At 49.0% G+C, this 27,979-nt stretch overlaps 10 protein-coding genes across 10 annotated transcripts; 5 read left to right on the forward strand and 5 right to left on the reverse strand.

Moving 5' to 3' along the window:
* Positions 1 to 244: 244 nt before the first annotated feature.
* N7511_010990 (DNA-directed RNA polymerase III core subunit RPO31) lies at positions 245 to 7,073 on the reverse strand (the record flags this gene model as incomplete). Its single annotated transcript, XM_057133367.1, has 4 exons — positions 245 to 4,496; positions 4,573 to 4,796; positions 5,062 to 6,283; positions 6,337 to 7,073. 4 exons carry the CDS (start codon positions 7,071 to 7,073, stop codon positions 245 to 247), a joined length of 6,435 nt encoding a protein of 2,144 aa, XP_056981355.1.
* Positions 7,074 to 7,269: 196 nt separating this feature from the next.
* Positions 7,270 to 8,328, forward strand: N7511_010991 (spindle checkpoint protein MAD2; the record flags this gene model as incomplete). The annotated part of the gene is made up of 8 exons (XM_057133368.1): positions 7,270 to 7,318; positions 7,368 to 7,393; positions 7,441 to 7,466; positions 7,527 to 7,565; positions 7,616 to 7,644; positions 7,697 to 7,842; positions 7,899 to 7,972; positions 8,037 to 8,328. 8 exons carry the CDS (start codon positions 7,270 to 7,272, stop codon positions 8,326 to 8,328), a joined length of 681 nt encoding a protein of 226 aa, XP_056981356.1.
* A 132-nt stretch (positions 8,329 to 8,460) lies between these two features.
* N7511_010992 (DUF218 domain protein) lies at positions 8,461 to 9,401 on the reverse strand (the record flags this gene model as incomplete). Its single annotated transcript, XM_057133369.1, has 4 exons — positions 8,461 to 8,503; positions 8,656 to 9,143; positions 9,193 to 9,244; positions 9,295 to 9,401. The coding sequence occupies 4 exons, from the start codon at positions 9,399 to 9,401 to the stop codon at positions 8,461 to 8,463; spliced, it is 690 nt and encodes a 229-aa protein (XP_056981357.1).
* Positions 9,402 to 9,684: 283 nt separating this feature from the next.
* N7511_010993 (uncharacterized protein) lies at positions 9,685 to 11,016 on the reverse strand (the record flags this gene model as incomplete). The annotated part of the gene is made up of 1 exon (XM_057133370.1): positions 9,685 to 11,016. The coding sequence occupies one exon, from the start codon at positions 11,014 to 11,016 to the stop codon at positions 9,685 to 9,687; it is 1,332 nt and encodes a 443-aa protein (XP_056981358.1).
* A 991-nt stretch (positions 11,017 to 12,007) lies between these two features.
* Positions 12,008 to 14,776, forward strand: N7511_010994 (uncharacterized protein; the record flags this gene model as incomplete). Its single annotated transcript, XM_057133371.1, has 1 exon — positions 12,008 to 14,776. The coding sequence occupies one exon, from the start codon at positions 12,008 to 12,010 to the stop codon at positions 14,774 to 14,776; it is 2,769 nt and encodes a 922-aa protein (XP_056981359.1).
* A 130-nt stretch (positions 14,777 to 14,906) lies between these two features.
* Positions 14,907 to 16,220, reverse strand: N7511_010995 (uncharacterized protein; the record flags this gene model as incomplete). The annotated part of the gene is made up of 1 exon (XM_057133372.1): positions 14,907 to 16,220. One exon carries the CDS (start codon positions 16,218 to 16,220, stop codon positions 14,907 to 14,909), a length of 1,314 nt encoding a protein of 437 aa, XP_056981360.1.
* A 540-nt stretch (positions 16,221 to 16,760) lies between these two features.
* Positions 16,761 to 20,593, reverse strand: N7511_010996 (uncharacterized protein; the record flags this gene model as incomplete). Its single annotated transcript, XM_057133373.1, has 11 exons — positions 16,761 to 16,850; positions 16,904 to 17,422; positions 17,471 to 17,706; positions 17,757 to 18,154; positions 18,204 to 18,676; positions 18,731 to 18,833; positions 19,108 to 19,654; positions 19,706 to 19,785; positions 19,842 to 20,005; positions 20,055 to 20,208; positions 20,256 to 20,593. The coding sequence occupies 11 exons, from the start codon at positions 20,591 to 20,593 to the stop codon at positions 16,761 to 16,763; spliced, it is 3,102 nt and encodes a 1,033-aa protein (XP_056981361.1).
* An 870-nt stretch (positions 20,594 to 21,463) lies between these two features.
* On the forward strand, positions 21,464 to 23,780 carry sly1 (syntaxin-binding protein; the record flags this gene model as incomplete). Its single annotated transcript, XM_057133374.1, has 4 exons — positions 21,464 to 21,542; positions 21,601 to 21,823; positions 21,880 to 22,262; positions 22,312 to 23,780. Coding segments are annotated over 4 exons (2,154 nt in total), but the record flags the coding sequence as incomplete, so codon positions are not given.
* Positions 23,781 to 24,706: 926 nt separating this feature from the next.
* Positions 24,707 to 25,132, forward strand: N7511_010998 (uncharacterized protein; the record flags this gene model as incomplete). Its single annotated transcript, XM_057133375.1, has 1 exon — positions 24,707 to 25,132. The coding sequence occupies one exon, from the start codon at positions 24,707 to 24,709 to the stop codon at positions 25,130 to 25,132; it is 426 nt and encodes a 141-aa protein (XP_056981363.1).
* Positions 25,133 to 25,747: 615 nt separating this feature from the next.
* Positions 25,748 to 27,979, forward strand: N7511_010999 (uncharacterized protein; the record flags this gene model as incomplete). Its single annotated transcript, XM_057133376.1, has 5 exons — positions 25,748 to 26,014; positions 26,078 to 26,100; positions 26,161 to 26,648; positions 26,696 to 27,070; positions 27,120 to 27,979. 5 exons carry the CDS (start codon positions 25,748 to 25,750, stop codon positions 27,977 to 27,979), a joined length of 2,013 nt encoding a protein of 670 aa, XP_056981364.1.

A 27,979-nucleotide genomic window follows, 5' to 3' on the forward strand; every position in this document is an offset into this window, starting at 1 on the left:
TGCTTATGTGGAGAGTCTTGATGTCTCAGATGACTATCAGATACAGCTCAACTCTCCTTACTTGGAATCAGAGGTTCATTGTGTGTCAGGTCGTCATCAAATTCACTAACGCTCATCGCCAGTAGTTCTGTGTATCTGAGTACATGTACAAGCCGGGGGAAACCAGAGTCCAGACCGGCGCCATAATTTGGCAAATTCAAACGCCGAGGTAAATGCTGATGGGATACAGGGTCATAGGTCAACTTCACCGAACCTTCCTCTTAGGCCTCCGTGCCAGAGGAGCATCGCAAAGTTCAGACCAGATGTCTTCGAAGACGGTCTTGCGTGGGCCAATCTGCCCTTCGTAGAAGTTCAGCTTGCGCACAACCTCCATGGCACCTGTACCCAAACCAACCGTCTTGCCCATGATGATACATTCCGAAACACCCTCGATAAGATCGGTGCGACCAAGGCCACCAGCGTCAAAGAGGTGATCGGCGGTCTTCTCGAACGAAGCAAGCTGAAGTACTGAATCTCGCATTTTGGCAAGACCGAAACGAGTGATACCAAGAACTTCACCTTTGTAGGTCATGACATCTGCCAGGAGCTGCATGTGGCGAGGATCAATGTCCATGTCCTTCATGACTTCACTGATTTCAGTGATAATTGTGCTTCGAGCTGCCTCGATACCGAGGACCTCCCGAGCTTCCATAACGTTGTTGGTCTTAGTGTGAAGTCCATCCACACCAGTTGTAGTCATACACTCCCTCAAACCGTAACCTTCTACCAACAAAGTATTGGTCGTGGATGTCTCATCCGTTCGGATGATGGCACGGGTTGCGCGTGGGTGACCCAGAATTTGGATGTGAGGAAGGATACGCTTCAGATGCTTGAGGCGCAGGAAGGGGTCAACACTCGTAGCCGCAATCTCAGTCTTAGAAAGGCCTGTCTTGCTGGCCGGATCAAGATCCATGAAGATCTTGATGGTGTATCTCGAGCACGAAAACTTGAGGTCACCTGCCTTGAAGCGCTTGTGGACCTTAATAGTTTCGGCGATCTGGTGAATCTTAATATCAAGTTGAAGATTATCAATCGTCTGTTGATTGATATGAACCTTGAGATAGGCATCATCTTTATTCCAGCATTCCGTGATGGAGTGAATGATATCCGCGAGGTAAGTCTTTTCAATTCGTCCCTTGACAATGCGAGCGGCCGCAACAGACTCTTTGTTGACCAGGTCGCAAGCAACAACGGGGGTACTGATTTCCCGCGAGGCGTTGATAATTTCCTTAATACGAGGGACACCCTGAGTAATACTCATACCGGCAACACCAGCAAAATGGAAAGTTTTCAGCGTCATCTGGGTTCCGGGCTCACCAATAGACTGGGCACCAACAGCACCAACAGCATGACCGGGTTCGACCTGAGCCTTTTTGTATTTCAGCAGACAAGCAGTAACGAACGCTCTCAGTGTTGTGTTTGTCAGCTTGCCGGTGTGATCCAAGCCCTGACGGCTACGCTGGTCTGAGGGATCAATATCGCCACCACGAGAGATTAACTTGTCAGCCTTGGCTTGCACATATTCCTGGATCGAGTCAAGGAAATCACGGGCACTTTCGAATTGATCGATACCATGATCACTGCGGTCCATGTAGGCAAGATCGTTGCCTAGCAAGTCCTTACGCTGCAGCTTCGCCCGCTCTTTGCCGAGCATCTCTTCGCAAACCTCCATGATCTCAGTCGGTACCAAACTTCGCTCGTCGTTGTTGTAGGTAGTAGACTCGCAGTGAATGAAAGTTCGGTCGAAGTAGACGGGCTTGGCTTTACCCTCCATATCCACGGGATCCAATTTGTCGTCACCGTACTGGAACTGAACAATGGCGGCAGAGGAATTTCGGACAGTGTCATCGTACATCGATGACAAATCCTCCAGAGACTTCATCAGACGACGAGACATGTAGCCAGTTTCGGCAGTCTTGACAGCCGTATCGACCAGTCCTTCACGACCGGACATGGCGTGGAAAATGAACTCCTGAGGCTCAAGACCAGAGAAGAAACTGTTGCGAACGAAACCTTTCGACGGAGGCTGGCGCGCATTCTTCGGGAAATGCGGCAAGGTACGGTCCTGGAAGCCGTCCTGTACACGCTGTCCACCAATAATTTGCTGACCGACAAGGGCCACCATCTGGGAGACGTTGATACTGGAACCCTTGGAACCTGATGTAGCCATGATCAAGGGAGAATTGTACTTGCTGAGCTGCGCAATACACTCGTCACCAGCTTGCTGACGGACCTTACTGAGAATACCAGAGATTTGGTTCTCCATAGTCTGCAGTTCGTCACATCCAGGATACTTTTCCAGAGTACCAGCCTTATACTGAGCAATGACTTCGTCACACTTTGCGTAAGCTGCTTCGACCAGGTCATTCTTCGACTGAACCAGCCTTGCGCTGGGGTAAACATCTCCAATACCAATCGAGAAACCCATGTTGGTGAACCATCTGGCGGAAAGTTTTGACAAACGGTTCATGCCTTCAGCAGCAGCTGGAGGGCCGAAATCTCTGAGCATAATGTAGAAAATGTTGTCCTTCTTTCCGGAACCGATCGTAGACTTGTCCATCACACCACACATGACTTCTGAATTACGGACAACGAGCCAGCCATCATTGGGGTCCAAGTCCTTTGGTCGGCCATCTTTGGGCATCTTGAATTCACGGCATGCAGCATCAAGGTTGACCATGACCGGGTCATCCAAGTTAGGACGCATGAGAATGTTGAAGACTTGTTTACCGGTCCACAACATTTGAGGCTTCATAACCGATGGCATAGGGAGATCAAATCGTGTTTCGGGGCCAAGCATATAAAGACAGATCTGAGTGAAAGCGGCACGATTAAAGAAGTTGTCCTTGCTGCTCAGCATGTAAGCGGCACTGATAAAGTCCTGAATGGCCGAAATGATAGGCTCGCCGTTCTTGGGAGTAGCCAAATTGTTCTTCACACCCATAAGCTCCATCGCCTCAGCTCTCGCTTCTTCTGTCTGCGGCACGTGGAGGTTCATTTCGTCTCCATCGAAATCTGCATTGTAAGGATTGCAGACACACTCATTCAGACGGAATGTCCTATGAGGTCGGACTTTGGCAAAATGAGATAGAATACTAAGCTTGTGAAGGGACGGCTGTCGGTTGAACAGAACGATGTCGCCATCCTCGATATGACGCTCCACCATATCACCTTCTTGCAGCTGATCGGCCATCCATTGAGTATTGCCGAACTTCAGCATCTGCTTAAACCCGTTTCCTTTCTTGACAATCATGTTCGCTCCGGGCCATTTAGAGCTTCCATTTGCAACACGTTGCTGCAGCTTTTCTTTGTTATATCTGGTCACAACTTCGGGATATGTCATGTTCTTGGCCACTAGCTCCGGAACAGCAACCTCATCGACACGCAAATTGGGATCGGGTGAAATAACAGTTCGGCCGGAGAAGTCAACACGCTTTCCGGACAAATTACCACGGAAACGACCCTGTTTTCCCTTCAATCGTTGAACAAATCCTCGAATCGGCTTTCCAAGATCGGCTTTATTAAGGCCAGGAACATCGCTGTTGATGTAGACAGCGATCTGAAGCTGCATGTAGTCCCAACATTCCATGATGGTCTGGACCGGAGCACCCTTGAGCAAAGCATTCTTGAGGTTGATATTGCTCTGCACGATATCACCCAGTTTGGCTGTCAAATCATCTTCTGTAGACGCAGAATCTTGTCCCACTGAAGGTCGAATACAAACGGGAGGGGCTGGGATGAATTGCCAGAGGAACATCTCCGGGCGTGCCTCCTTTGGGTTCATACCGATCAACTCACAGTCGGAGTCGGACATCTTCTTGAAAAGCTTGAGCACGCGAAGAGCATTCAGGTCATCCTGTGCCTTTTTGAAATGTTTTTCGACCTCCGCATTCGCACTTCTTGCCTCGGCGAAAGAGTTGTCGAACACATCCTTGCTGATAGGCGTCTGCTTTTTGACCGAGGTCGAGGCGTTGAATGCACGGAACTTGTCGTGTGTAATTTTCAGGGCGCTGGTTCCAGTCTTCTTCACGACACCGTTGATGGCTCCACAATTTCCACACTCACGAGTTTTCCGACAACGTTCGTTGATTCGCTTCGCTATCTGATTTCGCCGTAAATTATCGATGCCGGGGCGGCGCATCTCACGGATGAAAGCACGACGCTCAGCTTCGGGAAGTAGGATGTGGGAGCATTCCTTGCAAATTTCTTGCAAGATACTGATAACGCGCTTGAAATAACCGACATGAAAAGAAGGAAGAACCAGTCTCACATGTCCAAAATGTCCATTACAGTCTTTGAGGTTGTTTCCGCATGTTGCGCAAGCGTCAGTCTTATTCGAGATGCCCATACGCTGGTCGAGAGGTCCATGTGCAACCACTGTTCGGGCTTGATCCAGGTCGAAGAACTTTCGATCGGAGACTTCCACCACGGCTTGCCCGACAATATCATCGTTGGTTCTGTGAACATGAGTCTTGATTAGCGATCAATCCGTAACTAACCATCGCGTCAAGCGCTTATGGAATGGATGCGTACAGGACACCAAATTTCAATTCCTTGATCACTTTAGGAACGCGATCAATGACCTGGGCTTTGCCCAGGTCTACCTGCGCACCCTCTGGAGGCTGCATCGCCGTCGTCAACTGCGGAGCATGGCAGGGTGACTCAAAGAGATGCGATCGGCATGGGCGGGTGTCAGCCGCAAGAACCAAAATCCAAGGTTCAAAATAATATTTCCGAGTCTCTTGTCCGTAAGTTCCCTAGTTGTGGGTCACAGAGCTTGATTGAGGACTCCTAGACACGGTGAGCGGAATTGGAGATGAGCAGAGAAAGAAGTTGTATGGCGGGGTCCGACACGAACTTTTTTTCTGCCGGCGAAGCTCTCACCGCTGTCACACTTGGATCTATGAAAGGAGGCTCAGATGGTGATGATGATGATATTGTACATTTCATTTGCTATTTTACATATCTTTTGGGCTTGGCTTACTTAGCCAAGAAGGCTTGGAATGCCTTATGTTCGATCACCACATTTCCAACGGCCCGCAGCCTCTTGCGGCCTTCTTTCTGCTTCTCAAGCAGCTTGCGGCGCCGACTCACATCACTTGCGTGCAGCTTAGCCAAGACATCCTTGCGGTATGGCTTGATGGTCTCGCGCGCAATGATTTTCTTACCAACAGCAGCTTGAATGATGATCTCGAAAAGCTGTCGGTCGACGTGCTCCTTGAACTTGGTAACCCAAATTCTTCCTTGTCGATTCACCTGGCTCAGATGCATGATTCGTGCCACAGCATCCACCGGCTCTTTGTTGACCAGAAGCTGTAGCTTAACGATGTTACCCGCTCGCCATGCGGATTCCTCATAGTCCAGACTAGCGTAGCCCTTGGTGCCGCCCTTGAGCTTTCCGAAGAAGTCATCAACCAAGTGGGCTAGAGGCAGTTCATACTTCATGATGACTTGAGTCGTAGTGAAGTACTCAATGCTGAGTTGCTCGCCTCGGTTGGCTTCACAAAGCTCAATGACTTTGCCAAGGTATTCTTCCGGGAAAGTCAAGGTAACTAAAACATAAGGCTCTTGAACCTCGGCAACCTTGAGTCGGACGCTGTCGTCATCGGGAAATTTAGCAGGGTTTGTGATAATATCCTCGGCGCCATCTTTCCATACGACCTTGACCGGAACGGAAGGAGGTGTAATGATGATACTGGCGCCATGCTCCTGTCTGAGGCGGTCCTCGAACACGGAGCAGTGGAGAGTGCCCAGAAATCCCATGCGAAATCCTGCACCCAGGGCTTCTGATGACTCTTTTTGCACGGTGATACTGCGGTCATTCAAGATGAGCTGATTGATGCTGTCTTCCAAGTGCTCGAAATGATCCGCATTCACTGGATATACTGCAACGAAAACCATGGACTTTGGCTCTTCAAAACCCGGCAAAGGCTCCACCAGCTTTTCCGAGCCAACTCGAGTGAATGTATCACCAATCTTGGCTTCTTGACTCCGCTTCATACCTGGGTTGAAGTAGATGTATCCAACCTGACCTGCACGAAGGACGGTCTGCGCGGTCTCGGTTGGATACATAATTCCAACTTCACCCACATAGTATTTGAGTCCCGTAACGAATGAAATAAGCTGCTGACCAGCACGCACCTCCCCATCGAATACACGGACTAACAAAATAACACCCTTATACGAGTCGTACCAAGAATCCACCAGCAGCATGCGAAGAGGTTTTTGGGTGTCACCAATAGGTCTGAAGAAGGTCAGTAAACATCATTGTACCACATCGAGCTAATTTGAACTTACGCAGGTATCTTCTCCACGACTGTCGGTAGCACAGCTGGAACATTTAACCCAGTTTTGGCTGAAACCATCACAGCATTATCCGTGTCAATCTCAAAGGTGCTCCTCATCTGTTCCAGAGCCCGCTCTGGATCTGAAGATGGCAAGTCAACCTTGTTGAGAATAGGAATTAGCTCAAGGCCTTGCGCAAACGCCAAGTAGAAATTGGCAACTGTTTGCGCTTGAACACCTTGACTGGCATCGACCAAGAGAATCGCGCCACCGCAGCTGGCATAACTTCGCGAAACCTCTGCACGGAAATCCACATGGCCTGGCGTATCCACCAAATGTAACAAGTAGTCCTCGCCCTTGTAGTTATAGATCATCGTACACGTCTGCGCTTTGACGGTAATTCCTCGTTCTCGCTCCACATCAAGTTTATCCAAGACTTGTTTGTTCATTCCAGGTTTGATTGTGCCTGTTAACTCGAGGAGTCGGTCGGAGAGGGTGCTTTTGCCATGGTCGACGTGGGCGACAATGCAGAAGTTGCGATAGCGTTCAATGGGGATTGCAGAGATTCGTTGTTCGAGATCTATGTCTAGCTTGATTGGTGTTATTTTTGATCGCGCAAAATATGTGCTGGACGTAGAGAACAAGCGCGTAGATCTGATTGCTGAAAAGCCAATTGGTGGTTGAAGGCTAGCGACCTGGCATCTCGGCGCTGCGCTCAACCATCGGCCTAACCGCAGACATCCTCGCATTGAGACTTTTGTGGCATAGAAGCAAATTGTTATACTATAAAGTATTCAAGTCGTTTGAGTCGCTTCAGTGTGAGACCTCGGGGGTTGCGGAGAAAAAACGGGCGCGGGCGGTGACTGCGATTTATTGCTGCGGTGACTATCGACGTAAACAAACCTCTCCCACTTTCACCTCAACTCCTGCATCTACCAGCCCATCATGCCTGAAACAAAGGACAAATCAAAGGTGCACAAGCTGTCCATCAAAGGTAGTTTTCCAATCGCCAATACTCAATTGCGACGCTCACAAGTTTACAGGATCGGCGAAGCTTGTGTCCGAATTCGTGAGTATCGATCTCTCAGACAAAGGAACATCGGCTAACAGCTTCAGTTTGAATACTCGATCAATTCAATCCTGTGAGTGGAATTTTTTTATCACGATCTCACGACATTAGCTCATCGCATTCACCACCGCAGTTTCCAAAGAGGTGTCTATCCTCCAGAGGATTTCATGACGTACGTCTTCATTTCCCTTAAGCCAAGTCTAGCAAACTAATCCATTACAGTATCAAGAAATATGGCCTCAATATGCTCGGTTCGTTTCTTATGATCGCCTTGGATAGACAACAAGCCTAATCGACTCTCAGTTTCCGCCGACGACCAGGTCAAAGCATACATCAAGAAGATTATGTCGCAATTGAATAAATGGATGCAGGGAGGTAAAATCTCCAAGCTCGTGGTTGTTATTACAAGCAAAGAGACCGGCGAGCATGTGGAAAGATGGCAATTCGACGTACGTCCTTGGCCCTACACTTGCTATTCGACCCACTCACTGATCATGATGTTTAGGTTGAAATCTTCGGCAAGCACTCCAAGAGCAAGAGCGCACAGAAGTCTACCGACAAGGAGAATGCTACACCTGGGTATGTTGCACACCCTTGAAAATGTATGCTGATCATTTTACTAATGATACTGTACTTTTACCAGAGATGCGGATCCCCAAACACCCGAACCTATCGAAAAGAACGAAAAGCAGATCCAAGAGGAAATACAAGCTATCTTCCGCCAAATCACTGCCTCTGTCACTTTCCTTCCTGTCCTAGATGGAGATTGCACCTTTAACGTCCTTGTCTACGCCGATGCCGATTCAGATGTACCTGTGGAATGGGGCGACAGTGACGCTAAAGAGATTAAAAATGCCGAGAAGGTTCAATTGCGCAGCTTTAGTACCAACAACCACCGAGTGGGAACTCTGGTCAGCTACCGCCTGTCTGATTGAGTTCTTTGTGAGATATTATGATCAGATACGAAGGGTGCTCATGGATTGGCGTTTTGGGAAGGGATCAAGGAATTCATCTTATCATTCTAGAGAGCTTTGAAATTATAGTAAAGGCTTTTCATATTAGCGGCTTCAGTTGTTGTGGCTCTTAACGTATTCCGTTCGTATCTGGATACTGTCGAATATGTTTCACTATGGTATCAAAGTCACAAAAGAGGTGCCTCGAGCGCTGGTCTCGCCCAAAGAATAAATTAAGCGGTTTTATAAGACCAAGGCAAACTCTCTCTCCTCGGGAACCATTCATTGCAATGATCACCACCATCATACCGAATCAAGTCCAAAACCACATCTTCCAAGCCCAAACTGGAGAACATTTCCGTGTCAATACCAGGAGACCAACCGCGCCTCACTCGTTTTTTCATGAGATCAGTATTGACGCCATACAAATCGTTTTTCCAGAGCCCAATCCCGTTCTCTGCCTCGCCTCGAATCAGTGTTTCGGAAGGAGTCACTTCCTCTGGAGGGTTGATTCCAACCACTGCAACTTTCTGTATATCAACTCCTTCTGGTCCCAAGGCGACAGGCACAAGCCCCAAGGCTAGGAAGTGACACTGCATAAATCTTGCACGCTTAAACTCGTGTGTCACGACAGTGATTCGTTGTGGATAGACACCTGTATATTGCCGAAAGCGTATCAAAGAGAAGAGAACATTTTGATATGAGTCAGTGGCGGACCTCTCTGTAATGACTCTTGATGGATTAATTTTGTGACTTTCAGAGCTATCTTGGAAATAGTTGTTGTCTTGGGCTAGATTCTGCTATGCATCAGCCTTGTTTTCATGGCAACCGGTGGAGAGAACTCACAAGGTAGGATTCGCCTTCAGTGAGCTCCGTTCTTGGCTTCTTGGTAGGTCCTCTGTTTTCAGGTTAGCTAGGAATTAATCAAGTGTGATGAGAAGTCCTTACCCAGAAAGTACAAGAATGCCCTTGGGGTCATCTGCAAGGAGTTTCACTCCGGCTCTGATATGATTGATATACGTGGGCGTTTCTCCTTTTTGGAAAGATTCGATCATCCTATACAAGACAGATTGTGAGAAGTTGTGATCTCGTTGCAAGATGTTCTGTCTTCACGTACCATTCTTCCTCGGAGTGTCCAAGCTGAGGCCCTCCGATATAAATTGCATGGCAGCAAACAATGATTATGTGGTTACACTCAGCAAGCCCTTGTAAATTTAAGGTCATGATAGACAAAATACATCAAAGTCGTTGGTCACATTAAGATATAAAGAGAGAGAGAGAGAGAGAGGGCGGTCAAAGGCCACATCTTCCCCGACGTTTCAGTGGAGCCTAATCCGACTATAACCCAACTCTCTTCCGATGTGCTTCTTTCTTCCTGTTGTATACACTCTGCCATTCTCGACTATGCGGAATGAGTCCCCATGCAATGAGCGATTTGTCTTGCTCTGCCGTTAGATTCAACCAAGCAAGTAGATCCTGACGACGTTCGGGTTTCTTCGGTGTTGGACTATGTTCCAAATCGTCCACGGCTGGTGCACCGAGACTGTGTTGCAAGACACTCTTTTCCAAGACTAATTGCACACTGGTAGTCCTGGGTTCTTCCAGCTCGGGCCAATCCATGTATCTCTCGGGATACGCAGATATGGTGGCTTTGAGGGTCGAGCTGACCCAGCAGCTACTCGGAGTAGTTTCATCGCTGTGGTTCCATCGATTGCGAATGGTCTCCCAGATCCGTGAGTCCTCACATCCAACTTTGTGGGCCACCAGGACTGTGGTGGCAATGATCACCACGACGGTAACTATCTGTGTATACAAGCCGGCCATGCCGATGCTGATAACATGCACTGCGAAGAAAACCCAGCCGGCCCATTGGCACGCCTCATACCAATACGGGTTTGGTGGCTGAGGGTTAATGGCAAAGGCCAGCTTTGACAGGTATCCTGGGACAACAAGCGTGACTACTTTCGAGTCCTCTGTCACGACAATCACCTTGGCCTTTGAAAATGGGTCTTGAGGCTCAATTGGTACTTCGATGTCGCTTTCTTTCCCTTGCTGACGTAGATCTTCAAATATTGCCATTGATTTCACGTACTCAGCACGCTTGGCCGGGTAAGTTTTGCTTTGGTGCTCGGCTTCTTCCTGAGCTTTTCGGATATTTACATCAATCCCGGCCTGGTTTTGTGCCACCTGGAAACATCTCAATGCCACCGAAGCTATCATGGATATCACATTAGCAAATCCCCACCAGTCACCTGCCAGTACAGTCATTGAAATGAGTAAACCATGTACCGGCAACCCGACAAGCAGAAAGCCAAACATGAAAGATTTCCATCTGCGTGGTCTCTCTGTGGCCTCCCAAGTCACAATACTGCGGACTTGGTGGAATGATTGCGTCTGAAGCCAACGCGAAAACCAGCCGGCTAGTTCTGTTGTCATGATCCCGGCTGAAATGTTGCAAAGAGCAAAGCCGGGTTTCTTCACGACAAACCGATTCCCGGCGACCACGAAGGCTCCCAGTAACGGCAGATAGTCAAGATACATGCTGGGGACCAGTCGCCCAATGCTTCGATCCATTTCTTCCGCTCCAAGCAGCGTAACCAAACCGAGGGCATCAATTCGTAGCCCGGTACCATTGGCCCAGGAATTCAGGCGTTGGTGCCATGAATACATGTCGGGAGAGCAAATGCACGAGTAACAGTGACCACACTTCTCTGTGCCGGGATTTGGGTATGATGATCATGTTTATGGTTATTGTGATGGTTGATCTCTTGTCCACTTACTTCCCGAATTTAGGATCATGCCCGGCACTAGTGGCGTCTTACTGCATACAACTTGTCCTATCAGGGACCGCGCTCTGTGAGGATTGCGGCTGAATGGCCAAACTTGACAGACTGACAGGGCCACGGGACGGCCCATGGACTCATTTTTTCCCTCGTTCTGGCGGTTCAGTCTGCTGGTGGGTTACGTATGTTCTTATTTTCTTGCGTCTATCATGACTGCACACTCATGATGATTCGACGCATTGAGCTGCAATTTGACCTGTGGATTTATCTCCGCTCATCATGTGTCAGGCAATATTGTACTCCGGTTCTTCGTGACATTAAGCCAACGTGAACATGCAGAGACGAAACCGTGGCGTTGGGTCCAAACTCCGGTGTGGACCATCACCCTACAAAAGGAGTTCCTTATTATATTCACCCACACGATGCTTAAATTACAGTATGGGGGCCTTTTTTCAACACCCTCTCCGATCGAGATTGCTTGGACGCAACTCTGCAAGCATTTGCCGCTATGTTCAAATCTGACGCTCTTTTCCTTTTCCGTGAAGAAAGAATTGGACGCTAACGAACAAATGAGTCAAGTGCAAATTAGCTACCTCGTATCGCCTTGCAATGGGACCAGGCTAGACCAACTTCTCTCTGGGGGCGAAAAATATGCATATCCCATTGGAGGGGGCAGTGCTCACGTTTGAATTATGGGCCCTAGCGCAGTGGCTACCGATTCCCCTGGATATCTCCATTGAGTGCGGATGCGCATTGATGACAGAGAAACTTGCTCGGCTTTGGGCCGTGACTTTTGTGAGATCAGCGACTCGGCACGATATCTCTTCCATCTTTATTGCCAACTGATCTCCCCTCAAGAACGTGTCTTGGTCTCCAAGATGGCTTCGTTCTTTCCATTCTGGCGCAAAAAGCCGACTCAGATTGAGATTGAGGAGGCAGAGGAGAATCTCAGACATCAATACAACGGTCACCGGCATTGGGCTTCTGGGAAACGTTTCCAGCGTCCTTTCATCAGCCCGGAGAACTTGTCAGAGCGCAGGCTGGAACTTGAAGATCCAAAACACATCTACGGCAAACAAACTTATCTCAACCCCAATAGAGAGAATGACCACAAGAAATACATCGATGTAGACACATACTACAGCACCAACAAATCATTCCCTCGTCGGCTCGTTGTGCAGGCGACTCCAGAGGTCTATGCAGAGTCCGATAATCACCCCCGCCATTGGGGCCGTCGTCGCATTCATGGCAAAGTGCCTTTCATCATTTCACTGTCTGAATTTTGCCTGAACCCGTTTGGTTTCCGTCAATATGAGGGCGCTCCAGACGAAGAAGATGACGGGGAATCCCCGAAACTGGACCGAAAGGAAAACCTCGGATTGAGAGTTCTCAAAGGCTTCTTGCATTGGATCACGTCGACTGTGCTGACCTTGTTATTGGCATGGATCATTCAACTCATGATCTCTGTTGAGATCGTTACCTCGCCATGGAATGATGATGGATCGTCTGAGCCTTACGATGAATACCAAAATGTCCACTGGTATTGGCCAAAGCATGCTGTCAATGTTCTCGATCAGTCCCCCGCAAACAACCAGCCTCAGTCAAGAGTCGCCAAGCTTACAATTCCTCGTACTTTGGTGGTCAGGGATAGGACCACAGGCGCCTGGATCCCTACAAGCACAAGAGAGCTTCGCGACAAGAAGACGGGCATGCTGCCGCCATACATTTTTCTCAGTTTCTCGCGCGCCAATTTTGTCGGCAACAATGAAGCCGATTTGAGAGGCATCCTTTACTCGGTAGCTGAGCGCATGCTTGAACACGAGAATGCACACAGAGATCCACAAACACCTCCTCTTGAAGCATTCTGGGTGGATGTGGATTGCGTATCGGGCATTACAGAAATACCATATAGGGCCAGCGAATCGCCAAAAACCCAAGACGTCAACTCTATTTGTGATGCGGTACGCTGTGCGCATCGGGTTTACATCGTGTTGCCGAGTAACAGCATATCTGCCCGACAAACATGGGGGAGTCGGATATGGACTTTACCAGAAGTTCTGCTTGCTGCAAACAAAACTCGATACTGCTTCGCTGAGTCCACTGATGCTGACCTGCTTGCGCCGCACGATGTTTCCTTAAACGACATGTATGAGAGTTTTTGGAAGCCACCAACTCACAATGATCAATTGGAACATGAAGATGCAATAGGCCACCTGATCAGCCACTATAACAACACAATCAAACTTAGTGATCTTCAGCTGTTCACCTTTGCAGTTCAGGTCATGGCGAAGCTGTCCCAAGGTAGGGATGTTGAGGGATATACGACCAGAGATATGGCCTATGCCGCCATGGGTCTGTTGTCTTATCGAATCACTCCTTGCGACGATGATACAGCATTTCAGGCTATTGCAAGACTATCACTCGTAAATGATAGCAACCAGCTCCTCGAGCGTCTCGTTTGTCTATGGCCGAATCCAGAGCAGGATCTGCGGTCATTGCAGTCAAAACAAGGCTATGTTTCAGCTAGCAGTGAGACGCTTCTTTGCAATATCGCAGACCGAGATCAGTATTTGACTCATTTGTGGGATATTCAACCTATCTGTGATGTCGTTGGTATTGGCGACGACTTATACGAACCCACAATCATCATGGACCGCTGCAAGGGTATTCCTATTCGGTGGAAAGACTTCCCAAGGCTGAGATATGCCAAAGAAATCAAAGGCATTGGTGCAACAGCATCACAGTCAATCGTCTATTTTGGCGCCTGGGCTCTGGCGACTGGCTTCGGTCTCTTCTCAACTGCTATGGCCTTGGCCGTTGCACTATCTACTGGGGGCAAGACAGACTCGAACACTGAAGGGTTTACAAAGGCCCAACTTGAAGACTTGAGGACTCAAATTATGCCTAGCTATCTGTGGTCCATTGCGTGCTTCTTTGCCCTGTCTTGGGTGATCTCTTGGTTCGCTCCGTGGGCAGTCCGACAGCTTTGCAATGAGGGTACCAAGGGAACCTCGAGCCATCTTGTCGGATTTGAAGGCACTATGTCGCTACATGATCTGGAAAAGGCGATGTATGGAAATTACAACCACCGCCTATCGTACGCAGCCTCTTCAACTGTCTTCTCGAGAAGTATGCGCAAATCCTACATTCGAGAAGGCAAGGAACCACTTGACCCGGGCCATTGGAAGAGCGAGATGAAGAAACTCGGCTTCCCAGACTCGTATCGCCTATTCACGCTTGTTGACACGGGTAGCATGACCGTGTCCGTCATTGCTGCTGAACGACCACCTGTCGTCGCCTTGATTTGCGGCCGGGAAGGCGGCATGCTGCGCGTTCTTTTATGCAGTTGGCGCTTTGAGCAGAATTGTCTATACCGCGAGTGCGTTGTGCGTATGCGCAGTTCCTTGGAGGAACAGGCAACTTATAATGATTGGCTGAAGATCAGTCTGGCTAGTCAGGGTGATGTTACTCGGACTCGTGTCAGTCATCTGCAGCAGAAACGGATCAATGAGGAGAAAGCCCGACTGGAGGAGACAGTTAGGCAGCGAAAGCCTGTTTCTGAAGGGAGTGCCTTGGGCACTTTGAAAGGACCACCTTCGCCTCGTGTTTCGATTCTTTCGGTTGGGCATGGTGTAGCAGGACAGTAGATATCAGCGGTCTCTTTACTCTTTATCAACTGCAATTTAATGTTTAGTGGAACCTGGTATTTTCATGCAGCTTGATGACACTATATAGCAGGTGTCATAAATGCGTAGATTGTCCTATAAAGCCCTTGGATTAGAGTGCAGCGACACCCTCAGGCACATCAACCCTCTCCAAGATAGTCGGATCCTTTTGAAACTCGTCGCTCTCAACAACCTCTTTCAGCACCTTATACACACTCCGCTCAATAACCACAGCCTCAGGGTCCCCGATATCTGTCGCACTCATAACCCGACACAGAAATCGAAACGCAGCCACTAATGCATTTTGACCAAGCACACGCCCAAACAAAGCAGGCATATACGTCGGCTGAACAGCAGGCTCACCCCTAGCTCCATCAACATTAAGCGCCCTCTCCAACATTCCCCGAGTTTCCTCGTCCAACGCATCCCACGCAGCCTGATACAAAAGCGCCTTATCACGCATAGTGACATTGCCCATGCAGAATAATCGCACCAATGCCCGATCCCTGGGATCAGACTCAATATCAAACCTTCTAAGTTCTTTGTCGGAAAACTGACCCAGATATTCTGCTTTTCGAATCAATATCAGATCATACCCGCTCCGCAGAGTCAACCTGTCCGACATGACACCCTCGTATATTTCATAGACATGGCGATATCCCTCGAAAATCGATTGAATGAGTTTCTTCGCGCACGTCCAGTCCATATGTCCAGCTGCACCTGCTATATCGAGTATCTGCTCCATAAAGCGGATCTGCATACTGCGTTTGAAATATTTCATTCCGTGCAGGGCTGTCAGGCAGACTGGGGCATTTTCTGCTTGGGCTAGTTGGCCAAAGTTGAATGTGGCGCCTAGAGTTATTGCCTGGAGGACATCTTGTCTGTCTTCGGCTCGGAGTCTATCCAATGACGGGACTAGGCCTTGTTTGCAGGCTTGTAGGAGGATGGCGTCGTGGTTGAGTATGGAAATATCATGTCCTGTTTGTGCGTGGTAATCTGTAGCTAGCTGTGGATCTTTGCCTAGGTCGTTGATGATGATTGAATAGATCAGGGTGTAAAGCGTGTTTGCATCTGTGATGGCTTGTCTGTAGAACTGCCGGATCCAATCGAAGGATTCCCTCGTTAATTGTGCTGGAGACTGCGCGCCGATGAAGGACTCATATTGGTCTGTATGGATCCATCGAAGGGCTAGAAATCCGACTAGTGTTCGGTTGACTTCATCGTAGTTATCTTTGTATAGAATGTAGGATGGCGATGGGGTGTTAGGTGGGGTCCAGGGTCCGTCTCGGATTGAATACGCGCGCTTAAGACGATCGATGTCTTCTGGGAACTCTTTGTACAGCAGATTGATGAGGTCTTCTTCTGAGCAGGCGAATAGTGAGTCTGGGTGTGCGCAGGCTTCTTGGAGTGATTGAAATACGTCCATGTTGAGGTGTTTACGGTTCATCGGGTGTGCAGTGACAGGATTCAGCCCGTATATGCTGCGCCACAGAGGTTGGGGGATTAGGGCCGATCCCTTCGGTTGAGAGATGAGAGGAGATTTTGCTTAAAATTTGGATTCTGAGTTCTGAAAGAGCTTCAAGGGAGCTTTAAAGGAACTTCGAAGTGGCTTAGACAATAGCGCTATCCTAATTGTACATGTTTGCCCTTTTGACACATGAGTCACTCCCACGGAAAATGCATCAAGGCAAAAAATTAACAGAGAAATACGCCTTCGCTCGGAGGAAATATGCAACGTGTGAGGGAATATCAAAGCACAATATATGCCCTCCCGACCATGAAACGCACCCCATGTGGTAAACGCCAACCAGAGAAGTTCTAGTTGAGAAAATGCATATACATGACCCAGAATAACAAGGAAAATCAGGTAATAATGCATAGAAGAAGAAGGGCAGAAAGGACAAAGAGTGCCCCTGTAGAAATTGAACAACGAGGGTATCAGTTGAAAAGAAATTATATGATGGGCTCACTGGGTATCGTGGCGGAAAGTACAGTTGTCACCTTTGCGACACTTGCCATCGGCCCAGAATTTGCAAGCAACGAGTCCAACCTTGTACTGATGATGAAATGTTAGCAATGGTCATTCAAGGGTGACGAAAGGATACATACAGGCTTATCAGTAACCCGAGTACGCTTCGAGCGACTCCATTGAGTGTCAAATTCACCGTCATGCTGCGGCGCATCGCGCCCTCGTTTTCGCTCATCATCATAGTCATTGCCTGGGGGAAATTGACCGCCGAATGGCGGGAACATGGCGCCAAGATTAGGTGCCATGCCTGGCTGTGATTGACCCTGGGGAGTAAATTGTTTCATAACGTTTAAGATCTGATTGAAATCAACCCCTTGGAGACCACCGGCAGGCATCTGCGGGAGAACCGGCATTTGGGGCTGTGGCTGGTGCTGGTGCTGTTGCTGTTGAACAAACATATTGACTGCTTGCTCATAACCGGGCATCGCGACAGGCGGGGCTGCGACAGGCGGAGTTGGTTGTGCCTGTCCAGATACACTCTGGATGATGTTGAACAAGTTGGAAAAGTCATGGCCAGGAGCAGCCGGATTAGCTTGCTGTGGCGGTTGTGTGGCCACAGGCTTGGGGTTGATGTATGAGTAATATCGTTCCTCGCGAGCCTGCACCGTGTCAGCAATGAAGTATTGCGAGGCAACGTAAGTACATACCTTGACATGGTCAGGAACCTCTCCAAAAGGCACTTCATCGGTGACGGCCTCGTCGGAGTCCGGGGTAGGTGGCTCCTTGGCGGATGCAGGCATTTCTGCAGGAGAGGTATAGAAGACCATGAGTGTCGTGGATTCTCGGTGCTCCTGGGCCTCCTTCTCGGGGCTTGTTGGAAGCAATGGACCACCACGCTTAATGAAGCTCTGATCTTTCGGCTCCTCAAAGTCGAAATCGATGCCTATAATGATTAGAATTGACTGGGAAAAAAAGATTAAAGAGACGACTCACCTGATAGGCCAGTGTATTCTTGGAAGACGGTCTCGTGCATACCACCAAGGTCGTCTTCTTCAAGTTCATCCATATCTTTATGAAGCTTGAGCACACTACCTTCACCCTTGGTATCTCCCAATCCACGAGTAGATCCATCACCAGGGCCCAGTTCCTCGTCGGGGTCGTGGGTGAAGAGTCGAACCTCGGTAAGAGAATCATCGGGCTTCCAGGTCACACGCAACTTGCGGCGTTCTTCCTTACGCAGTCTCTTACTCCGTTCCTCTTCGGTCTCGGGTGGCTGATCTTCAGCTGGTTTGGGGGCTGGTGCTTCTTTGGGTTTGTTGAGATCTGCCATTAAATCACCGAAGGAGAATGCGGGTTTTGGAGGCGGCGACTTCTCTTTGGGAGGAGGAGGACTATGCCAAAGTTAGCAAGGTTGTGACTCGAGGATAGTCTGATACATACGCTATTTTGGCTGCTGCGGCTGCTGCTGCCCTCTCTGCATTGGTAGTTCCAGGCCTCTTGGATGCCGAGCCCAATGCACCAAACAGACTGATTGGCTTAGGTGCCACAATGTTGGCTTTGGGGCGCGCAGGAACAGCCTTAGCTGGAGCTCCCTTGGAGCCATTGCCTACAGCTATTTTTGACGCATCTTTGTTTGCAGTCGCCATTCTTTTTGTTCCAGCCTGCAGACTTCCGTCTGCCTCGCGAGGGCGTTTAATTCCAGCTGGATCAGGCTTTTCAACACTTTTGACATCTTCTTTGGGAGGTTTGTCATTTTCTTGTTTACGCTTGGTGGAGGCGATGGCATTGTCCAGAATCTTCTGGGTAAGATCCTTGACTTGCGGTACGCCTTTCTTCAAGAACTTAGGCAGTAATTTGGAAAGGTTTGTTTTCTGCAGCATGTCTTCTGTCATGGTGGAGAAGCGTGCAAAGAGCTAGAAGTGTTAGCAACCAGATTCGCAATAAGACCTGAGAATAATAAGACTTACCTTGAGCAAATTGATGGTCAGGGTTCCTGCAAAGTCTGCAGCCTGGAAACGGTCGACCAAGAAGGAATATAGAGCTGCCACAACCATGGGGTGCTCTCCCAGCCTACATAGGTATCACAATTAGTCTGGTCCAATTATACCAATAATTGATGTTGCCAATAAGGAAAAAGCACAAGCTCTTTTCTAGATAAGTCTCTCAGATCTCAGATGGCGTCCTATAGCCTATCTGAAAGTGACAGCTTGCACTCTGGGTCTGCATATTTGCCTATGTTCATCCAGCCCATATAAGATCATGCCTTGCTGGCGAACAGAGCGATAGCCCTTGATACTAGCCATGACAATGCGATTGGGTTTAATTTCAGGATAGAAAAACATACGGAGCAATGCTCTGCGGGTTCAAATAGCCACAGCCAGAGAAGGAAAGGTGAGGTGCAGGGAAGGGGGGGAGGAAAACGTACTTATCAACAATGACGGGGTGACCCATTTCTAATGTTGTCGTTGCAATGTTGTCCATTATCCGACGCTGAGAGATGACCTGTTCTTTTAGCTTGGTAGCTTTATTATTATCGCCTTGGTTCTCAGCCGTTTTCATCGCCTGGACCTGTTCCTTCCATGCATCTCGAAGCGCCTTGACGACATCTTTGAAGGCCACTAGCGCATTCTTCACCTTTTCGGGGCCTGGCCACTTGTTTCGTGGGGACCAAACTGCTAGCACTGTATCATATTGGGCCGCAGCCAACGGGTCTGTCGGTCGAATAGGGGGTAATGGGAAAGGCTCATCTGGAGCTTCGATCTCAAGGTCTGATTCATCCGAACTTTCACTTTCTGACTTTGAGTGGGTTTTCTTTGTGCCCTTGGTTTTCGGTTGTAGTTTCTTAGCAGGTCCCTTCTTCGTATTTATGATCACGTCTGGCACTGGTAGACCTAAAATGGGTTAGCAGCCGATCAAAGGGATCTCAACTGCACTATACATACCTGTGGCCGGCATTTGGGAAGCTGGTCCAAGCTGCGGTTGGACTTGGAGACCATGCTGGTAATAGTTAAACTGCCGGTCCCTTGAATAAAACTTAGTCATTTTTTCTCGTAGTTTGCGCTAGAGGTATGAACTTACTGCTCATTTGATGGTCTTTGAAATTGCGGGGGGAGACCATAAACAATACCATTTGCCAAAGGAGGCTGCTGGCCAGGTGCTTGTGTGGGGTTCAGAAACTGCGGGTTGATGGTGACGTTGGGATCTGATTCAGGGTAATCGTTGGTGAGGTCAATCGTGTTGGACTGCTTCGAGTTAGATCTTACAATGACACAGAGTAACAGCGGCACTTACCATCATCTCCTGAGTGAAGCCTTGGGGCAAAGTGTATTGTTGTGGCTGCAATCGCTGCCTGGAAGGAGCGGTCGTGAACGTGTCTGAGATGGGCATCTGTTGGTGTGGGGGAAGTAACCCGGTTGGAAAGAGTAGGACGGAAAGGCAGATGACTCTGATGCATTCAGGGGACGACTGTCGAAATTAATCTGCCCTGCGTACTGGGGAGCTGGCGGTTGGTCAAATTGGGCATGGCCTCCGTAACTTCGTGACTGTTGAAGAGGAGTCTCCGCTTGCCAAGGCTCATGCATTGAGGTATATATGCCATGATTTTGTTCAGGTCGGGGAGCAAGCTCTCTCTGGTCCTGAAACACCGGATGATCCCAACCAATTCCCAGTGTGTTTTGTGATATGGAACCATGCTGAGCTTGGGTGTGTTGTTGCTGGAGTTGCGCATCAGGGGTCGGATACATGGCATCAAGGGTATCCCAGTAGCCTGGAGGCAGTGCGTCTTGCTCATTGCCCTGAGGCAACCCCTGCAGATGAGCGGATTGCTCCATGATGGAGAGAGCACTCAAGAGTTTAAGCTTAACTATGGAGTATCACGTAGTCACGTGTAAATCCGATATGAAGTTCACCGCCTGTTGTCACCGCCTTTGGGAATCGGACGAAAAAGAGGACGGCGACCGGAGTAAGTTTGCTTCCGAGTGAAGTTATGCGGAGGGAAGCTGTCTGAAGAGTTGAAGAATTAGACGCGGCAATTCACTTGATACGCCTAGAATATTGAATATCTTCAGATTTGAGTACTGTCGTACCTTAGAAAGAAAACAAAGTGCTTTCGATTTATGGTGCCTCAGGCATCAATTTTATTCCCCAGTACTGCGAGTCACTGTGTCGTTCTTGGCCTTGCAGCTTATTGACTCCGCAGTTGCGAATACAAGTCTAGTGAGACGGTCCACAGAATCTCAGGATCTCCAGGAGCCTCTTCTGCCCTGTGTCCTTTCCTTGACTTGGTATCTTTTCCTGGCACTCTGTGCACTCTGTGCACTCCCTGCAGAAGATCTCTGCCTTTCTGCTATGTTTTGTCTCTGGAAAGACTGAGTATCAGAAAAGAGTAAGGCTCTCATACGAAGGACCACTCTAGATAGCCATTCGTTTTACGAAGAAAAGAAGGGAACGGGGGAAGGTGTTGATGGTTAAAGGTGTGAAAAGGGAGAAAAGCTGTCGTCAGGGCGGTTAGCCGTTTACAGTACCGTAATGGGTTGACCGCTGTGGGAAGTCACGTTATGTGGCAGAATCCCGACATGTGATCTAGCTCCGGGGGAGGGGAGAGGTTGAAGAGTGTCAACAGTCATCATTTTGCAGGGGTTGCGCGCATATCTCAAATCTCTCCTTGCGCAAGCGGTACATGCTTTGAATCTCTGGCTTAGACAATCCCCCTATCCCACCCAGCCCTGCCAGCTATTATCATGGCCTCACAACCAATGTCTCTCCGGGACCGACAGGTCGGTAAGTGACGCAAGCTGGACTCTTGCCAGCATAGCCTTTACTGACAACTGCCTTGAAGCATCAATTCAAAAATTACTGAATCTCAACCATGACCCGCAATCTAATGATGACAACACGATTGACCAATCTGCTGGCGGTCTTATTTCACACTCCACTCCGATCTTGAATGAGGATGGCGACCCTATTTGGAAGGTCTTGGTGTTTGATAACATGGGCAGAGATGTCATTAGCAGTGTCCTACGGGTCAATGACCTCCGCGCATGGGGTATTACCATTCATCTGTGCGGCCACCTGATCCCCTGATACGACCTCATGGCTAACTAGGAGCAACTCTTAGAAACCTCCACTCTCAAAGATACCCAATTCCCGATGTTCCAGTTGTCTACTTTGTGGAGCCAACCCCCGCCAACATTCAAGCAATTACCCACGATCTTTCCCATGGACTCTACTCCCCTGCCTACGTGAACTTCCTATCGTCCGTTCCGCGGCCACTTCTTGAGGATTTCGCTTCTCAAATAGTGACCTCTGGTGCTTCCGAACACATTGCGCAGGTCTTCGATCAATATCTAAACTTTGTTGTGGCGGAGCCCGATCTATTTAGCTTAGGGCTTGGCAACGATGCATACTACAAAATCAATAGCGGAAAGACAAGTGATGAAGAGCTGGATGCGATTGTAGACAATGTGGTTGGTGGACTGTTCAGCGTTAGTGTGACAATGGGTAAGCACATTCGAGTTCCGGTCATTGGCCTATCTGACTGACGGGGCAGGCACCATTCCCATTATCCGGTGCCCGAAGGGCGGCGCCGCGGAATTGATTGCGACAAAGCTGGATCGGAAGTTGCGAGACCACATTCTCAACTCCAAAGACAACCTCTTCTCTGGGAATCAACAGGCTCTCCCCGGTGTGCCTTCAGCTCGGCCAGTGTTGATCATCATGGACCGAAATGTTGACCTTGTTCCAATGCTCTCTCATTCGTGGACATACCAGTCACTGGTGCAGGATGTTCTTCAGATGCGTTTGAACCGGATTACATTGGACGCGGATGAATCTGGCTCGGGCTTGTCAACTAAGAAGTCTTACGACATTAATAGTAACGATTTCTTCTGGCAGCGCAATGCCGGAGTTCCGTTCCCACAGGTGGCTGAAGATATTGATGCTGAGCTTACGCGGTACAAGGAGGATGCAACTGAAATTACGAAGAAGACCGGTGCTTCTTCGATTGAGGATCTGCAAAATGATACCAGCGCCTCAGCACAACATCTTAAGGCCGCTATTACATTGCTTCCGGAGTTGAGAGAACGCAAGGCTGTTCTTGACATGCACATGAACATTGCCACTGCCCTTCTCAAGGGCATCAAAGACCGTCAGCTGGATAACTTCTTCGAGTTAGAGGAGAACATTACAAAGCAATCGAAGGCGCAAATCTTGGAGCTGATCAATGATGGCTCTAAAGGAAGTGAACCATTGGACAAGCTGCGCTTGTTTGTAATCTGGTTCCTGAGTACTGAGATCGAGCTCAGCCGCTCGGAGATGACTCAATTTGAAGAGGCACTGACCAAGGCTGGCGTTCCTGATGTTTCTTCCCTTGCCTATGTCAAGCAGGTGCGCGAAATTACTCGGATGACTATGATGACCACAGCCGCCCCAGAACAGCAATCCTCGGACCTGTTCCGTGGGTTCTCATCACTTTCAAACCGCCTTACAGATCGCATTACCTCGGGTTCTCTCGGTGCCAACTTTGATTCCCTGATTTCAGGAGTGAAGAACTTCCTACCAGCCAATAAGGACCTAACTGTGACAAAGATCACCGAGTCTATCATGGATCCAACCGCAGCTTCAAGCTCTGCCATTGCAAAGACCGAAAACTACCTCTACTTTGACCCCAGAAGCGCAAACGCTCGTGGTGCTATGCCTCCTGCGTCTGCGTCTCGTAACACGCAGATGCCTGGTGGCATGGGCGCAGGTCCTGGTACCGGTGCCAGCTTCGGCCAGCGCCGCCAAGCCTTCAGCGAAGCCATCGTCTTCACTGTCGGCGGTGGAAGCATGGATGAGTACGGCAACTTGCAAGACTGGGTTCACCGAACGAGTGGCCAGCAAGGTGGTGATGGTGCACCCACCCAGCGTGCGGGAGGCGCGCCTGGACATCGCCGAAGGGTTGTCTACGGCAGTACAGACCTGATGAACGCCACTGAGTTCCTATCTGATTCTTTGGCGCCTCTGGGTCGGGATAGCTAAATGTAAATGGGGATAGGTGGCCACAGGGCTTGACCATGACTCAAGGCTGTAAAACATAGTATAATTCTAACATCTGATGTGCAATGTTCTATTCTGATCGTCGTGTAGACCTTGATCCACTGGGTATGAGTTGATCGAGAGCTGTTATCAGCACATTAGGGGGCCATTAAGTCTGCGAGAAAAGTTCCTAGCTACGATACTACCAATGATCACAAACCCTTGATACTGTGACAGATTCACTTCCCTCTAGGATCGATCCTTACAGCCATTTGAATTTCCAGATCTTGGATCAAACACAGTCCAAGGAATTGAACCTGTTTGAAGGAACTATTTGTATCCTCTTACATATAATTTAAGACACTCTTATCACTGCAGTCTGACCTGTAATCAAATTAGCATCCCAGCAATCCGTGCCAAAGGTTGTGATTCGCGTCTTCACTGATAGGAGATCTATGGCCTGCATGTTGCCAGATTGGGCTAGCCAAAGTGTTCAGGGGTTCAATTCTACTCCGAGATCAAAAGGTAGAGAGCACTAAAACAGAAAGGCAAAGGCATTTTGCGGTATATACCGTATCTAGTCACCCGTTTACGGGAGGTTCAGAAAGACGAACTCTTGATGATTCTCTTCCCTTTCCGGGGCAACATTCTATGACCAAGCGTGTCGGGGCATTCCAGCAATCAAATTGCCTTCCAGACCTGGCTCTATTATGAATTTAGTCCCCAACAATTCACTTTGCCTCCGTTGGCTACGTGGGAAGTCGCCCGACTGATGTCAGAGCAGGATCATAGACGTGATATCCCACGCCACAAAGAACATATATGAAGGAGATGAAAGAGAGCGTAAATTAAAACATCACCTGCTTCCACAATTTTAGTATACTCCAAGTTCTCAACATAGAATCATTTCTTCGGACAAATCGTTCAACATGACCGACCAATACGGAGACACATGGTCCACGACCTACGATGCATACAACGCACCAGACACAAGATACGATACAACCTCATCCATGTATGATACACTCGGAGACTATGAGCCCTCGGGCTATGAAAGCTATGGTGCAACGGGCTATGGAGCCGTGGGTTTCGGTGCAGATCCGACTGGCTCGACATACGACAACCACGACATCGGCTACGGTGCCACAACATATGATCCCAATACCGGTGCATATGATCAACATCTAGATTACCGTACTCCGGCGGGTCGGAGACATCACCGAGAGCGCGTTGATCAACATGGCACCTTTCGACATCGTGATGTTGATCGGTACGAGGATGGATCGGCTCGTGTCCACAAAGAATACGATAATCCCAATACTGGGACTAGTTACCACCGGGACTATGAAAAATGACGTTTATGTCTGATCACTGGAAAAGCAGACACAGATGAAAGAGTCTAGTTGGCTTTGGGGGGCCCAAGAAAAAAAGATTCAAAATGTTCAAACCAGAAAAAAAATTCCATTTAGACTGTTGATTCCATGTTTTAGCGCGATGTTAAGTTCGAGTGTAAACATCAGGATTATAATGATCACCATGAGAGAAGTGCTTGAAGCCTATAACTGAAGCCTATACTCCATAACGTAGAGAGAAGTATAAAAGGGACATGCCGAGGTACGCCCCTGAACATCCACTTTGACAGCTAAGCCCAATGAGCCCAACTAAACCAATTGGTCCAATTAGTCCAATTAGTCCCATTAGTCCAATTAGTCCCATTAGTCCAGGGTAATGTAATATCCAGCAGCAAAGAAACCCCTAACCCAATCATCGCTGTCCAAGCCCATCGCCTTTCATCGCATCAAACCACAGCCTTGGCATTCGTCGCCTCAGGCCAGAACATGCAAGGCTGACTCCACCGCATCATATCTGGCACTTTCTCCAACTAACTTAGTCCTTCCCCCCCCCCTACTGTCCAACCCAAATGAGGTCTTGAAGCTGCTTCTTCTTCAGCTTCTCATGCCCCCGTGATCATGTCGCGGAGGACGCTGGGCGGAGGTCGTGTTCTGGGCAACCCGAGCGCGCTCGCATCAGCTCCGTCCCCGCAGCCGAAGCCAAGGGTGCTCTCGCCGACCGCCAGTAGCATTTCCCTCAGTTCACAGACGTCTGCGTCGCAGTTTTCGTCCGAAACCCAGGATCTCACTTCTCGCATTTCAATAGAGAATGGTGATACCTCAATCTCTGCGGCTCCGGCTGCTCCGGGGGCTCAGCTCTCCTGTCCGATCTGCAGTGAGGAGATGGTATGCTCATTCTCACCTTGTGCGCCGCTAGATGCGAAGTTGAACCCCGCTGACAACTCTTAGATGACTTTGCTCCAGCTGAACAGGTATCGACTCATTCACTCCTCTCTCACAACCGCCTGCATATATGATTAACACGTGGATAGACACCTCGATGATATCCACCAGAATTTGGAAGACGACCGGCAAGATGAAGTCAAGGATTGGTTCAAGGTGCAAATGGAGAAGGCGAGGAAGTTCCAACCCCTGGCGGTCCTCAACCAAAAGTTGAAGGGCTTGGATGTATTCGAATCAAACGAAAACCAGAATGCGCCTCTCGTCACTCGACCGCTTGCAACTCACGCAGCATCGCCCGAGCCCCCGAGACCACTGGATCCGGAAGATCTTATCTCAAAGGACCACTGGCAGCAAAGCTGCATCTATGATGAGTGTCTGGAGCCGTCATGTGGACAACGCTTAAATGCCACCAACGGATGCGTAAATTGCCGGAGTTGTGGAAAGCTCTTTTGTGAGGAACACACGATGTATCAAATGAAGCTCTCGCGGGCCGCGCATCATGAACCTGTTCGAGGCATATGGGCACGGGTTTGTGAAACTTGCTACAAATCAAGAGAGGGTTATAATGACCATAATGGTGAGTAGCATCCTGTTCCGAGTTAGCACCAGGCTTACAAAAAGTAGGAGCTACGAGAAACCTGACGGATGCCTTCAAATCCATAAGAAAGCAAACAGTGGATAAAGACTTCTTGGAGATCTCTCGACTCGAGAAACGACTGACCCGCCTCACCCAGCTCTTGGCTAGTTTGCCGCCGGATCAAATACACTCCAGTGCGACTAAACTGTGGTCTCTTGCTTGGCAGAGTGATCAACGGAAAGAGTTAGAACAGACAATTGTCAGTTGGCAAGACGATGCAAGTGTTCCACGGTGTCCATTCTGCCAGCAGGACTTCTCTGGCTACACTTTTCGCAGGCATCATTGCAGAACTTGTGGACGAGTCGTCTGTGGTGACCAAAATACGGAATGCTCCAGTGAGGTGGCATTGAGCATTGCTCCTCGTAAGTTCCAGCCGTGTACTCATTGTGGCCAGGGTCTAATTTCTTACAGAGGCCACAGCTTCCTCCGAAAAAGCCTCTCCCAACAACCTCATCAACATTGATGTACGACTTTGCAAGGATTGTAAAGCAACATTATTCGATCGCCGCGACTTCAAGGCGGACAGCACTCGCAAGCCAGCGGAGATTAGAGCCTATGAGAATTTGATCCAGTTCGAAAGGGGCATCCGACTTCATCTACCTCGATTCCAGAAACTGTTGACCTCTTTACAAGATCCAAGGCGACCACCATCATCCGCCCAGATAGCAGATGCATCCAAAGTGCGCAAGCGACTCATCGACTCCTTTGCACAATACGATGTTGCAGCTCGACGCATACGTGATATGCCAACTAACTCACCTACCCAACAACGGCTACAGAAAGCCATTTACCAGCAGGCCAGCAACTTCCTTCATCTCCACATGCTGCCCTTGAAAACCCTCCCCAAGATCCTCAAACACGCTACCCCAGCGTCGGACAGGATACCCAGCCGGACGAGCTCTCCGAGCACCCCGGTCAATGGCTCTACATCCAATACCCGACCACCGGATTCTGCCCTTGCCTCTATCAAATACAACAGCGTTGCCGCGAGTGGTAGCAACAGCAGTCTAGCCAGCGAGACTAGCAGTGCTATCTCAGCCCTCGAAGCAGAAGAGAAATCACTTCGAGATCGACTCATTGTACTAGAAGAACAAAAGTTCTTTGTGTCAGAAATGATTGCCGATGCTAATCGGCGGCGCAAATTCGATGAGGTCAGTAGTCTGGCTGTCAATGTTGAAGATCTGAGTCGTGAGATCGATCGTGTCAGTGGTATACTCGCAGGTCTTGATTTTGAAGGAGTCTACACGGGGACCTTGCAATCGGGTACTTGA

The sequence above is a fragment of the Penicillium nucicola genome (genome assembly GCF_028828085.1).
Source record: "Penicillium nucicola strain IBT 29836 chromosome Unknown utg000010l, whole genome shotgun sequence".
NCBI classification, from domain to species: domain Eukaryota; kingdom Fungi; phylum Ascomycota; class Eurotiomycetes; order Eurotiales; family Aspergillaceae; genus Penicillium; species Penicillium nucicola.